A 13,364-nucleotide genomic window follows, 5' to 3' on the forward strand; every position below is an offset into this window, starting at 1 on the left:
TATGCCCAGGATTGAGCCGACAGGAATCAAGTTACCCAAAGCCCCACTTCTCAAGAAGACAGAGAGAAGGTGGCGTGGTCTTGGCTACGGGTGGGACCAAGGCAGTACCAAAATCCTTCAAGTGCCACCTCCAGGGTCTGGCTGGCTACATCTCAGCACTGAACTTTGCAGGCATCCACCTCACTGTCCTCATGTCAGGGGGTCTGCAAGACTACGATGTCTTCAGCCATCGACACTGCATTTGTTGACGATGACTCAGTGCTCCCTGCTGAAGGCAGAGCAGGCTGCGGCCAGATGGCTGCCAACAGAGGAAGCATTTCCTAAGGCCAGCGTGCCAGGCTTGCCAGCCAGGAGAGAAATGCCAGTTACTGCACAACAAGTCTCCTAGATTAGAGCAGGAGACAACGTGCTCCTGCCTTCACTAGAGGTCCCATGCAAGGCAAGCAGGCAGCACTTCCCAAATACCGTGGGCAGCTGGCGCCCACACCAGAGAGCAGATTGCTTTCAGGTGATGGGATTGTCACCCAATCTAAACCAGCTTCATATCTCTAAGACAAGCCTACTGACCTGCATGCAGCTTCACTCTGGAGCTAAGACTTCTCGAAGGATTTGGGAAGGTAGGACCTCCCTCCTCCCTCCCTCCAAGAAGTCCTGCCAGAGCTCTGGCTGAGGTTGTCACCAGCCTCTTACGCTTTGTTACCCGACACAAGTGCTGAGCAGCACAAGCCAGCAGAGCACGGGCGCTCTGATGTCAGGACAGTCTTTGAGTATCATTTACAATGAGCCAAATACAGAAAGTCCTGGAAAGGAAGCACAGCTGGCTACAGGCTGAGCAGGAGAGGGCTGATTTACGTCTCTCTGAGGCTGGTCCCATGTCTTACTTGGATTTGGGACTGCACACGCAGAGGTCAGTCACCAGCCCCTCTCTCCTCTCCAAACGCCTCCAGCTCCTCGCTGCCAAAGAACACCCACCTGCCAGGTCCCACTGCTCGGAAAAACAATCCAGCTCATCTTTGTCCTTTGCACTACAGCAGTTGTTTTCACTTGAACAATTCTGCTCCCCAGAATTTCGTTCCCCCGACCCCTTAATTTTCCTGCCATGCAATACAACTGAGAAGGCCTTTGAGGAAGTTCCAGGCAACACTGCTCACTCCATTTCAGCACAGACAATTCCCAAATTACCATAATATCATGCACTGGCCCAAAAAACACCACACATCCACCACCCCCCTCCACAAAGGTTTCTCCCCAAATTCTTTTATGTCATTGATAATCATCAGTTAATGAATAATAACAGCAGCACATGCCTTAAAGGGACTAAAGCACTATATCTAACAGCCAGGGTTGAGCTGTCACAGGAGGGACCACAGATCAAAGGGGAGTGACTGACTCAGCTGCTTTGTTGCTAGACTGGAACAATTCATCTGAATCCCAGTAGGCAGAAATTAAAATAATTTGCAGAAAAAACCCCACCACAACATGAAGGTCTCCCCTTAACATTCATCTCCACTAAACTACGCATGAAAGCCTTCTATCTTTCAGGAAAGGGATAAAAAAGCAGGACTGGACAGGACTTGAAGAGCAGGCTAATGAACAACTGTTCTTAGAAAAATCTACTACTGTTACTCCTCTGCTCTGAACTCTACATTGGTAAGGTTTCTACAAGGCATTTTTAGCCAGGGAGACCAGAATCAGAGTCTGCTTCTCCCCTGAGCCAGGGGATTCACTGCTTTACATCCCCAGGTTATCAGCCAGCTGAAGGCAAGAGATTTTTCATACAGCTCCGTCTGCCCTTTGCTTCTGAAGCAAAACCTGAGTCAACACATTCCAGCCGTGAGCAACGAGCTCTTCGTTAGCAGCCACGCACAGGTGACAGTGGCGAGCACGGCTCGAACGCGCCACCACGGGGCAACGTCACGAGGGCCAGCCAGCCGGGGACAAGGTGGATGCAGCGTGAGGGCAACACGCTTGTAACAGGCAAACACAGCGACCGGCGTGATGGCCACACATGGCACGTTATTTCTCGGGTCTGGGCGTTACTTAAGAGGAGCTGAGCTAGGCAGCCGGAGGGCAGAAGGGAGGCAGAGGTGCAGCTGCATGGGAAGTGGAAGGAGCTGGGCTAGAGGTGAGCGATGCCCGTGGGCACAGTAGGGCTGCCCTCATCTCCTGGGGCAGAACCACTGCCACAGCACATTCCTCACGGTGGACAGAAGGACAGACACCTGATCTCTCCAGGCCTGCCAACTTGACTTCTTTTTCACTGGCAACTCCTGGAAATTTTTGCCAAAGAGAAGAATAACGGCAGGTCCTTACCTTGGCCTCAAGCGTGTTTAGCCTCTCGGTCATATCCGCTAGTCTCGTGCAGTTCATGCATTCTAGAAAGAAAAAAACAAAAGGATGTAAAATTTCTACGTACTTTGCATTTTAATCCACAGCTTTCAGTCTGCAGACCCCGATCCCGCTTCGATCCAAGGCACACAGAGAAGTGATTCAAGATCAGTTATGGGGAGAAAATAAGTATTCAAATCTATTGCACAGGTAAACAGCCACAGCCACCTCACATGAACCTTGTTTGGGGACAGAGTTTAGTGGGGCAGAGTGTGAAACCAAGCTCCCAACAGGCAGAAGGTAGATAAAGAAAAAATTAGTTTTAAGACTTTCTGCCGATCAGCACAATGTGTTGTCAGAGTCACTTGTTCTGCCACTGGTGCAAGCTGGTGTGGCACATGCTGCCACCTCACAGGCCATCAGGCTGCAAAACCACTGCTCCATTTAGCTCTGTGCTGTACCCTCTCCTATACCATGCCCTGGTCAAATACTGAGGAAAGCAATGAACATCCAGAACACCCACCTCAGAAGTCCTGCTCCATCCCTGGGCTCCCAGGCCTGTTACCACTCCCACAACAATCATCTGTCTCAATGACAGCAAGAAAATCCAAGACAGACCCCAGGGCTGACGCAGACTGGACTGCAGCAAAGTGGTTTCCATCTGACCTTGCTGCACAGAAGCAGCAGATCGGCAGCATTCACCAAAGGGGTCTTGACAGGACGCCTTAGCAAGAACAAATGTTAACGTGAAGAGCTCTGAATGCAGTTTAAAATGACTGCTTGATACAAAGGACATCACTTATCTAAACAGAAGGCCTGCTGCTTTGCCTCTGTTTTCGTTTCAGCAATTTTAAAGTGAGTAAAGGAGTATAAAGCCCTGAAAAGAGATTTAATCAACAAGGCACTTGCCCAGCGCTTTGCAGCAGTGTTGAACTTCCCACTTCCAGCTCTCAGAGAAGCTTTCCAGACTGGATCACTCACCTATTACAACTTCTGAAGCGCAGCAGTTCTTTTTAAAAAGGGAAAATTACTTGCAGCATGAAGTATTTCGAGAATAAACCATCCATAATCAGGTTGTGAATCACTGCCATCTCATGTCCCACAGAGGAGAAATACACCTCTGTGTGGGCTTCTGGGCCTCTTAAGGGCCAGAGCCGGTTTTCATTGACTGGCCATGGAAGAACATTTAATCCTGGTATTTCCATGGAGCTGGGGAGGTTGACCTGTAAAATTCTTGAGCCCCTTAACAGACCATTCAGGTGCAGCTCAGGCTGAGGTTGTTCTGGTGCAGGGGATGTTGAGCAAACCCAGTGCCTACCTGTCGCGAGGAATAGGTGAACGTGGGTTTTGGCCTGACTGAACATCACCCCAACACCTAGGACTCAGTTGTCCCCCCTAAGAAGCTTTGTCCCCTTTTGCACAAGGAGCCCCAGGGAATCTCTCCAGTCTTCACCCACGAACACTTTCCAGTTTTATGTCCAGCACATGGTATGTACTGATGGCTCTCAGCCACACAAAGATTTTAGCGTGTGGGTCGGAGGGCCAGGAAGCTTGGCTGTTCCACGTTAGTGATTTACAGTCCAAGAAGATTGCTCGAGTGCTAATGGCAACCAATCACCCGCTGCATAAACCTTCCAAAGAAAGTCTCTCATTGACCCTCTATGAGGAGCTGCATAGCTTCCCGAAGGAGCCAGACACAGAGCTTCCACCTCACGATACCTGGCATTTTGTGGCATTTTGCAGACGAAGCATCTGATGGTTCAGGAAGACTTAGGCTGAGGGACTCCCTCACAGGTCAATACTGACATGGATTTTCTTTTACCTAACAGAAAACACCATTTGTTTATTTTTATTCTCTGAAATAAATCTTGGGCGATATTTTTTGGCTTGCGTTGGCCCATGAATACACAAGCGCCATAAATGCATTGTCCCATGGGGAAGGAAATGGGTGAGACGTGTTTGGTCTCGATCTGCTCGTGGTGTGTACAACAGGGAATTACGTTCTGCATGTAACCAGCCTCATGCTTTTGATCTTGCTCATCCCCACAGAAAGATAAGACTGAATAAATCCAGTGCTCCCCAGAGCCAAAAGGCGTACCAGATGTTTACAGAGCAAATAAAATATGGAATCCTATTCTCCCTTCTGCTGGCTTGCACATATTAGTAACTCCCATAGGTCTGGAGCGACTGACTTGAACTGTCTGAAAACCATCTCTGTGCATAATTTGAGATGGATTGATCATTTAAGCTTTCTTTGGAGAGCTCAGCTTATAAAAAAGGGCTTGTACTACCCCTCTGCACAGCGGTGAATCAACCAGCTCCCAGTGGGGATGATACTCTGATCATCTCTGCCAGACAGAGCGTACAAACAGCACCAGTGCAGCAGCCTTCTCTGCTCTTGAAGAGTGTCTCAGAGAGCCCTCTGGGTATGTTTGCAGCACAAAAAGTTAGATTTAAATGAATAAAATGACGAAAGAGAGGAGGAAGCAGGAGTGCCACTGTATGGTGAGGTTTGTACTAAAATCATCTTCATGTCAGTGATGTCTGCTGAAACATACAGAAAACACAGCCCAGGTCAGAAAGACAACTACTTAACATCAAGTTGGATTTGAACTCTGATCCTTTTCTTCATGAAATGCCTAGAACCCAGATCCCTCCTGCGGTACTTAGCCTGGACCCAAAAGACATTTAACTAACCCAGAAAATGGACGTCCTAATGCAAAAGATCTTCTTACTTAGGCAAGCCATCCTGCCAACATTTGCTGTGCTAACCAACAGACGGACGACGCTTTCCAACACAGAAGTGAACGCTCAGTACCGCAGTTGCAGAAACGATGTTCAAAGCTTGCTCACAACACACCGGGGACCAGGCTGCTTCAAGGTCTGGGGACGTTACCTGTCCTTGCACAAAGCCTGAGAATGGTGGCGACAAATCAAGCTGATAAGCTTCTTCCCTGACTACTATGCATTGAAGTATTTAGTGTCTAATCCTGATGGCTGGTGGTTCCAAGGCCTGGGACTGTGAAGTTGAATTTTCTGATCAGGGTGAAAGCAGTCTGCTTTATGAAAATGAGCTTGAGAATCTCACATCATTATTTCACATGCAATGAACATAACACTGAGGCAAATGCACATACTCTCTGACCTGGAACTCCAGAGCAGACGCTTTCCATGTCTGCAGAAATTCATCACTTGTTGCTACACATAACCACAGTTTATTTCCCTCATATTCCTAGTTGGCAGATTTGTATTTTTCCAGCTAAACTCCAGAAAGGAGTTGTGATTTCACTCTACGAAGCCCAACCTCAAAACACATGGTAGGATTTGTTTTAGAAGTGTTCCAGCAGGGAGGATAAATAATTGAGATAATGAACATGAGACCGTACCAGCATATCGCGTGACACCCAGTCTGCCTCCATAACGTCTTGCTGTTACTGTCCTAGCACACCTCTCCCTTCCCACCCCCCCATGCCCCGTCTCCGGCTGCGTGGATAAAGCACTGCAACTGGAGGGCAAGACAAGTCTAACGGATCAGAGACCTGGCACTCTCGACACGCTGGAAAATAACAAGTCACATACCCTGTGCCAGCAGTGACCCCCTGACCCCTGATCCAACGGCTGCTGCAGTTGACCGACCTCCAACGGAAGGCTGAGCCAGCGCCTCCTGCACTGCAGCTTTGCAAACGGGCACCGGGCTCTAAACCTGGGGCTTCCGCTCCGGATACGCTCCTACGCCACGCGACTTACAGTGGTGAGTGACTGACTTCAGGTGCCTTGCTAACTTGGAGCTCCTGCTTTGCGGGGCTCAAGCAGCGTTTGCATAATTTCGTGATTAAATAGTTGTACAATTCAGCTGCTCAAAGCTGAAAGCCCCACAAGTCTTCAAACTCCTCACTCAATAAAAGAAAGGCACGATAATGGCTTTATACCAATGGGGCTCTAATGATTTCATCACAATTATCACAGTGGTACTGAGGGGAGTAAAAAAAACCCACCCCAAAAAAACAGGCCAAATTTCAACTTTCACCATGGGGCCACAGGTCAGAGTTTTGTGCAAAACAGCAAAGAAACCTCTTGGCATCTTTGCCCCATTTCTCAGCTCTGACAGCCCACACTCATTTGTATATGCAGAGTCTCTGCAGAATATTAAAAGGGCTTTTGGTTTCCCTACAGCCAGATGCTCAGTAGATATAAATTGCACAGCTCAACTGAAGTCAAGGGATCAAGACTCTGTCTCTCTTTTTCTTGATGGATTACTCCAAAATCCATATTTCAGAGGGGAGGCGGAGGAGGTGGTTTATAGCATATGAAAAGGGAAAGAATTCTGGAATCACAAAGCCTTTGTTTAAACAAATAAAGTCTTTGCAGCCAGTTTTTTCAAGACCGTATTTTGCCATTACAAGAAACTTCAACCTTGCAATGCAATGGAGCGTAGCACGCGGTCAAGTTTCGGGACGTAAGAATCGCATTTGCAGCTCATGCTTCAACCTGCTCGGGGCTCTAAACAATGCACTTTCCTCCTCTGAGCCTTACTTTCCTTTCATCCATTTTTAGTGTAATGTTTCTTCTGTAAAGGACCCAAGGTCAGAGGATGAAAAATGACCAAATGTTACATACACACAGAGAAATAAATGAGTATATTTGATTTCTGTGATAAAACCTGCCTGGCAGCTCTTCTCTTTCCATCTGATAAACTCCACCACTTCCATTTCACCTTTCAGAAATGGACGCGCACAAAGAGGACAAACGCGGTTACCCCCAGGGCAGGGGGAGCAAACAGCTCCGTCAAGGCCAGGCCAACAGCCCGTATTTACAGCACCCGGAACGCAAGAGCAGCTCTACGGACCACAACACCGCAGCTTTAACCCTGCACCCTCAAGACTACTCGGAGCAGGTCTCTGCGCACCACACTGTTACGGTTCAGGGTGCACTGTCTTACAAACCAGTAACACACAGTTTGAGTGGGTCCCGTCTGAAGAAAATCTTGTCTTCCGAAAGAAGCAGGAGGCAAGCTTTTCTCAGTTAGCAGACACCTTTCTTCAGGACAAACTCAGAGTAGCTTCCGAACAAATCTGGAAGAGCGTGAGTGAAGTCAGCCAAATTAGTCCAGGCAACTATGTTTCTTCTCAAGGAGAAAAGGATGAAGCTCAAAACTCCTGCGGGAAGTAGGGAGCACAGCTAACTTCTACTGTCAACTCAGCGAGCACCAGAGATGTTATGCACCAGAGGTGTTATATTTGGACACTCATGAGATAAACCACCAAACCACTAACCCCTCCATTCACTTGTTGCCACACACATACACACAGTTGAGCCAGAAAAAAAAAACCCAAACAAACAAACAACCCACAGTGACTCTTTCAGACCCCTGCACAGAAGAAATTTCAAGTCAAACTCCACAGTAGAAATACGAACACAGATCTCTTATGCCTACCTAGGTGGCCCTCAGTAGGGGACAGCCAGCCTGGGCTTCCATCTCCACCCCTCTTTAATTTGTCTGATTTGACCCTTCCAGCCTTTTTACATGGATACTGAGTTTCCCCAAGTAGTTTATGTTCTGGCCTTTTGCAAAAGCTTTTGCCAGTGCTTGTGAAGGATAGCAGGCCCAAGCCATAAATCACAGCCAACCTGGGATCTGTTTTTTCAACACGTTTCCTCTAATGAGAGTCAGATGTTGGCTAGATAGACTTTATTAATTGTGCTTGTTTAGAATCAGTCATGTCTGTAGCTCTGTAACAGGGTTTAAGCTTGTGGAAGGCAAAGGGCTGACAGCAACCGCGGAGAGGAGGAACGCTTGTGTCGCCCAGTAGCCTCTGGTCTGGAGAGCAAACAGGAATCAAAGGTCTGGAGAGCTGCAGGAGGGAAGGGCTCCTACTGGGACCTCATATGCCCTGGCCACAGCTCAGGTCCCAGTAAGCTGGAGCAAGAACTGTTTCGCTGTAAGGGGAAGCTCTCCGAGTTTTGTTTAGTGTAGGATCATTAAGATTCAGCTGCAAGAGTCTCTCAGTTTACTGCCATGATATTTACTTGTTGCGTGCATCGTAAATTTTCACCTTTTGACAAAGACAGTGGTGAGGGAAGAACCTCAGATGGCCGGGGTCACTCAGCAGCGATGCTGGGACAGACAGTCCAAGGCATCCGACCGAAAAGAGCTTATTAGGTCCCTCGTCTCCCCAACACGTCAGCGGGCTCAGCTGCAGGGGAAGTCTGGATTCCTGCTGACCTGCAAACATGGCACACTCTGACCTGGGTGCGCACAGAACACACCACCACTTTGCAGCGTCCCTTCTCTTTCGGCAGCACAGGGACGGCTGAGCAAGGCTGGGTCTCACCCACGGGCAAACACGGAAGGGAGGAGGAAGAGACAGCATCTTCCTCTCTGGGTCAAACAGCTACCAAATCCCACAGGCTACACACTTTCACCACACAGCTCCTCTAATCCCGAGTTCAAAACCAGCACTGACAAAGCCCCACAGCACGACCGTTAGCATAATTCAAGTCTCACAGATAAGGAATTGGAGGGTCAGAGAAACTTTTAAAGACTCTCTCATTGACCATCGAAGGTTTGTTCTCTCCCACATCAAGACTTTGCAGGATGGGAATTTTTATTTTCACCTGTAAATTGTGAGTTATTAGGCTGCATGTCAATATGAAACAAAACACCTATAGAATATTTTGGTCTTTTTACCACCATTACAGATAATTCACCATCTCTGCTAGGAGACCCTGATCACTGCCAACATTTCTTCATTTGTAATCTCTCTCTCTCATATCTCTATTATAATAACCCTTACCCTTAACTTTACTGGCTATCTTTAAAAAGCAGCTCAAATTTCCTTTCTTATGAGAACTGCTATCTGATCTTTTTCTGCTCGTAAAATAGTCATACTTCATTTTCATGTCTACTTTCTTCAACCTTCTTAAACAGGAAAAGGCTTTTTTTCCTCCTGAATAAGCAATAAATATTTTTTCATTATCATGATACTCTGTGACTTTGAAGCATCTGTAAAAAAAAAACCTGAGCAAAATTGAGTGAAAAGAAAGTTTACCACAAAATGCGCTTTTGGAGTAACAACTACTACTCGAGAACCCACATAAAATTTGGTACATAGTTCCAAGTGAAAAAAACGGGTGCAATTTTTTAAGATTTTGCAATATTTTTAAAAAATATTTTCCTAGTTACTTAATTATATGTTTCAGTCTTAAGTTTTGAAATAGCATTTACTTCAAAACTCACCTAAATTAAAAATGAACTAATTAAATAGTCTTAAGTGACACTAAATGATTCGCTTCGGGTCAAATGAAATAATTTTGGTTGACCCAAAGCCATATTTTAGTTATTACTTTGTGTCAAAACCTTAAAAATTTCCATTTCAGTTTCTCCCAAATAATTTTTCTTTCCAATTTTTTGGTTTGGCAGATGAAGCCAAAACCTCTCCATTATTCACCCAGGTCTATTCTTAAACAGCTCACATCACTCACATTGTTTTACTTAAAATTTCACACATGCACACTCCCACACCACTAACTAATTTTATACATAATTGCTCTCAGCCTGGGGATTTGTGCTCTTTCACAGCGCCAAAGATCTATTTTGCTGGTTAGGCCTGTGCTCTGTTAACATATGGAATTAGATCATGATCATTTATTCACAGGCAGCCATGAGTTGTGAGATCCGTGTTCAATCCATCTTTATCTGTCAGTCAGGTTTAGCAGCGAATGGCTGGATTTTGGTGCAACATGTTTTCCTAGAAATGTATTCTCTAGTATTTTTAGAAACATCATGGACATGTTACTAATGTAGCCCAGCAGAGTTGCCTGAAGACTGAAATGACCCTGATAAAGATTTTACTGCTGAAATCTTTTGGGAACTGCTGAACACAGTGCTCCCAAGCGATGCTGGTGGTACTGCGGGTGCTCAGTACTTCTGATACCGTACAAAACCACCCTCCCCCGTGAGCCCTTTACTCCCCTGCTCCACCACGGTATCACTGCATGGCTGCAAAGCACATTGAAGCAAATAAAAAGACAGAAAATAAAGACACATAGGTAGTGTGAACAGTATGTACATACAAACCTCTCACAGCAAGACAGGGCTATATACAAACTAGATTAAGAGCCCCCCAACTAAAAGGGGGGAGCCCACATGCCTTCCTGCCAAGGAAGCCCACGGCACAGAGCCCACAGGGAATGGGGCTCCTTCCTGGGGGGGAAACATTCTCCTCCTATAGCTGGTCCAGTCCTCACTACGCCGAAATCCAGAACCTGACAGCCATCATCACTGAACCAGACTCACGTCTCTTTCACTCCCTGATCTATGACATAGAGTGATACTTCATGGGACCTGGCTAACTCTTTCAACCCCAGTCCAAGCACGCATGGGAACCCCACTATGCTTCAAAGTTCATCTCACATGGAGATGGTCTCACCTCCCTTACAGAAAAGACTGCTTTTCCCTACTGGGAGAACCAATCAGGGGAAAAATGCAGTCAAAATATGGCGTAATGTAACATGAAATAAGGAAGCAGACAGGACAAAAGGAAACACTGGAATTGAGGCTCACCATAAAGTCTGGAGGGACCCTTATAATATTGGTTCTGCACCTGCGTATCACAGGTCAGAGAATCTCTCACAGTCTCAAGCCAAACAACGTGTGCTTAACTGGAGTATGTCTTTCAGAAAGACACTCTGGAGCCAGACAACCTCGGTTTCTTTAGTGAATTGTATCCAAAGTGAACCATTGTATAAAAAATACACATCTTGTCTCCAGTTTGGATTTCTGACATTAAATTCTACCCCTGCTTTGAGTTTTACTCAGTCTGGAAGGCTGCAAGACACCTCTAGGGTTATATGCCTCCTCTCTGCACAAAGTCCCTGTAACCCATCAACATGTTACATTTAGAATGCTCAGTCAAGCACTAGTGGTTCCTCATCCAGAACATTCAGCACTGTCTTCCTTTAGCCAAGACAAAAAATTAGCTGAAAGACCAATAAGGACAACAATTGTTTAAGCAACTGAAAAAGATGGTCTGAATTCAGAAGAATTTGTCTCCCTGAACATCAAAATACCATGTGTGCCCATGCTTTCTACAGCAAATGCACTATGATGATGATTACTATCGCCAGGGGCACTTCTGCAAAGCTTTGATTTCCCATGTCAACCTGAGTTCAACCCACCGTGGCTTGCCAGTTCTCCTTCACTCCTCCCTGGGGCTCTGCAGAGCACCCCACAGCCCTTGTCCAACACACCATTGCTCTGCACAAGGTTAATGACTGTCTTGGAGCTGGAGCACTTGGGAGCTGGAGTGGAATGGCCCAAGGACACAAGACAGTCTCTCAAGGACCATTACTCTGCCTAATTCTGCTAATTACTTTGCTGGCCTTTATCTAAATCCCCCTGTGCCCTGCCATGTCCTCATAGATTTGAGCAGATCCACCTTTCTCTGCAGCTGTGATTTTGTTCTCTGAGACAACCAGGGACACTGGGGAGTCAGGAGACCCAGCAAATCCCTCATATCATCTGGTCCCCATAACGTGAAGAACAAGGTAACACTTGCATCAGAGCAGTGGCTAGCACAAGGCTGTGCAAAGGACATTTTGGTTTTGTTGCTTCCTTGTTAACTTCTGGATGAAGAAAAATTAATAAAGGAAATACCCACTTGGGGTTAGCCAGAACATTTCATTTCCAGTTTCAGATTTTTAACTCTTCAAACTAGCTACACCAGGTTACTTCTCTAACTCATCTTAAAATGAAAAATCAGAGGATATAAGCAAAATGTTTTCCAGAATTCCCACATCCTGTTACTTTAACCCAAAACTCACCAAATGCTTCCCATATCTGGGGATCCATTTACTTTCTGATGGGACCAAGCCCTTATTCACAATTTGCCTATTTGTGCTTTCTCTGATTAATGCTATCTACAACAGTGAGCACCACAGCGTAAGTGTCCCCTAAGAGATATCATGCTGGTGGTAGTTTAAGGAGCTTCATTTTGAGGTTCTAGCTGCCTCCACCTGAAACTCTCCTTAAAAATGCCTTAAATGGCAAGTTTAGATCCATGAATGAAGGCCCAGCATCTGGGGAGATTTCTCCTGGAACAGGGCAAGCATTGGGTAAGGCTGGGTGTCAGCCAATCTTCTCTCCCACGCCTGTCACCCCACGCACTCAGCCTCAATATTATGTTACTCTTAACAGCTGTGGAGGATTTGACAACGAATTTTGACCCTCCCTCTGAGCACTGATGAGGAACGGGGAGAACAGTCAGCGAGTCCAAAATGGACAAATGCAGAATGGCGCAATTTGTCTGCAATATACCACGAAGGAACTGGATATTTCCAGAGACACCTTCATCTCCTCCAGCCCCACACCTTCTTCTCACAACAGCTCAGCATCAATAATCACCTCTGAGCACCAGGCAACAATACACTGGCAAATAAGCTCAGACCAGGGCTTTAAAATCACGCAGCTAGAGGATAGCTTCAGAGGCTCGCCACACAGTCACTGGTGCCTGCTGCCACATGATGCCGGGGCAACAGGGATGGATCTTGGCGCCTTCGAACAAGCACAGGGCCAGGTTGCCACTGGAAGGAACTACCATAATTCTCCTGCAGTCAGAGGAGCTCCTATACCCACTGAGAGTTTAACCCCAACAGCACAGTCAGGAAACCTGAGGGCACTTAATCAAATCGAATCTCTTAACTGTTTAACTTCATCTTTCTCCATGAAATGTGTCTGGGAGACACTCTCAAGCACTTCACCAAAGTTAATTGCCTGAACCCAAACCATCGCAGCTCACAAGTCCTTTAAACTGAGAACTGATTTAATGCTGAACAGCTGCCAGGCACTCATTTGCTTTCAGCCACAGGAACAGCTTCCTTATCAACAAACGGGGAATCCTGAGTGTGCAACACCCAGTAATGGCAATGGAAGTGACTCGGTCAAATGCCTCTGCTTTGAGATTAGGATATGCTCAATGGCTGCAGGCAGCAAAGAAGCGCTAAGTGCAGCTACAGGCTGAGCAAGATGCACATGCAAC

General features: G+C 46.5%; 1 protein-coding gene across 3 annotated transcripts in view; it reads right to left on the reverse strand.

Moving 5' to 3' along the window:
* Positions 1 to 13,364, reverse strand: part of COL26A1 (collagen type XXVI alpha 1 chain) — a 175,351-nt gene that overhangs the window by 38,489 nt on the left and 123,498 nt on the right. For all 3 annotated transcript variants that reach the window (XM_086475294.1, XM_086475293.1, XM_086475292.1), the window contains one exon: positions 2,314 to 2,375. In XM_086475294.1, the coding sequence (XP_086331420.1) occupies positions 2,314 to 2,375 (62 nt within the window). The remainder of the gene's footprint in view (positions 1 to 2,313; positions 2,376 to 13,364) is intronic.

Source organism: Leptosomus discolor, chromosome 18, assembly GCF_034619465.1.
Source record: "Leptosomus discolor isolate bLepDis1 chromosome 18, bLepDis1.hap2, whole genome shotgun sequence".
Lineage (NCBI taxonomy): Eukaryota > Metazoa > Chordata > Aves > Leptosomiformes > Leptosomidae > Leptosomus > Leptosomus discolor.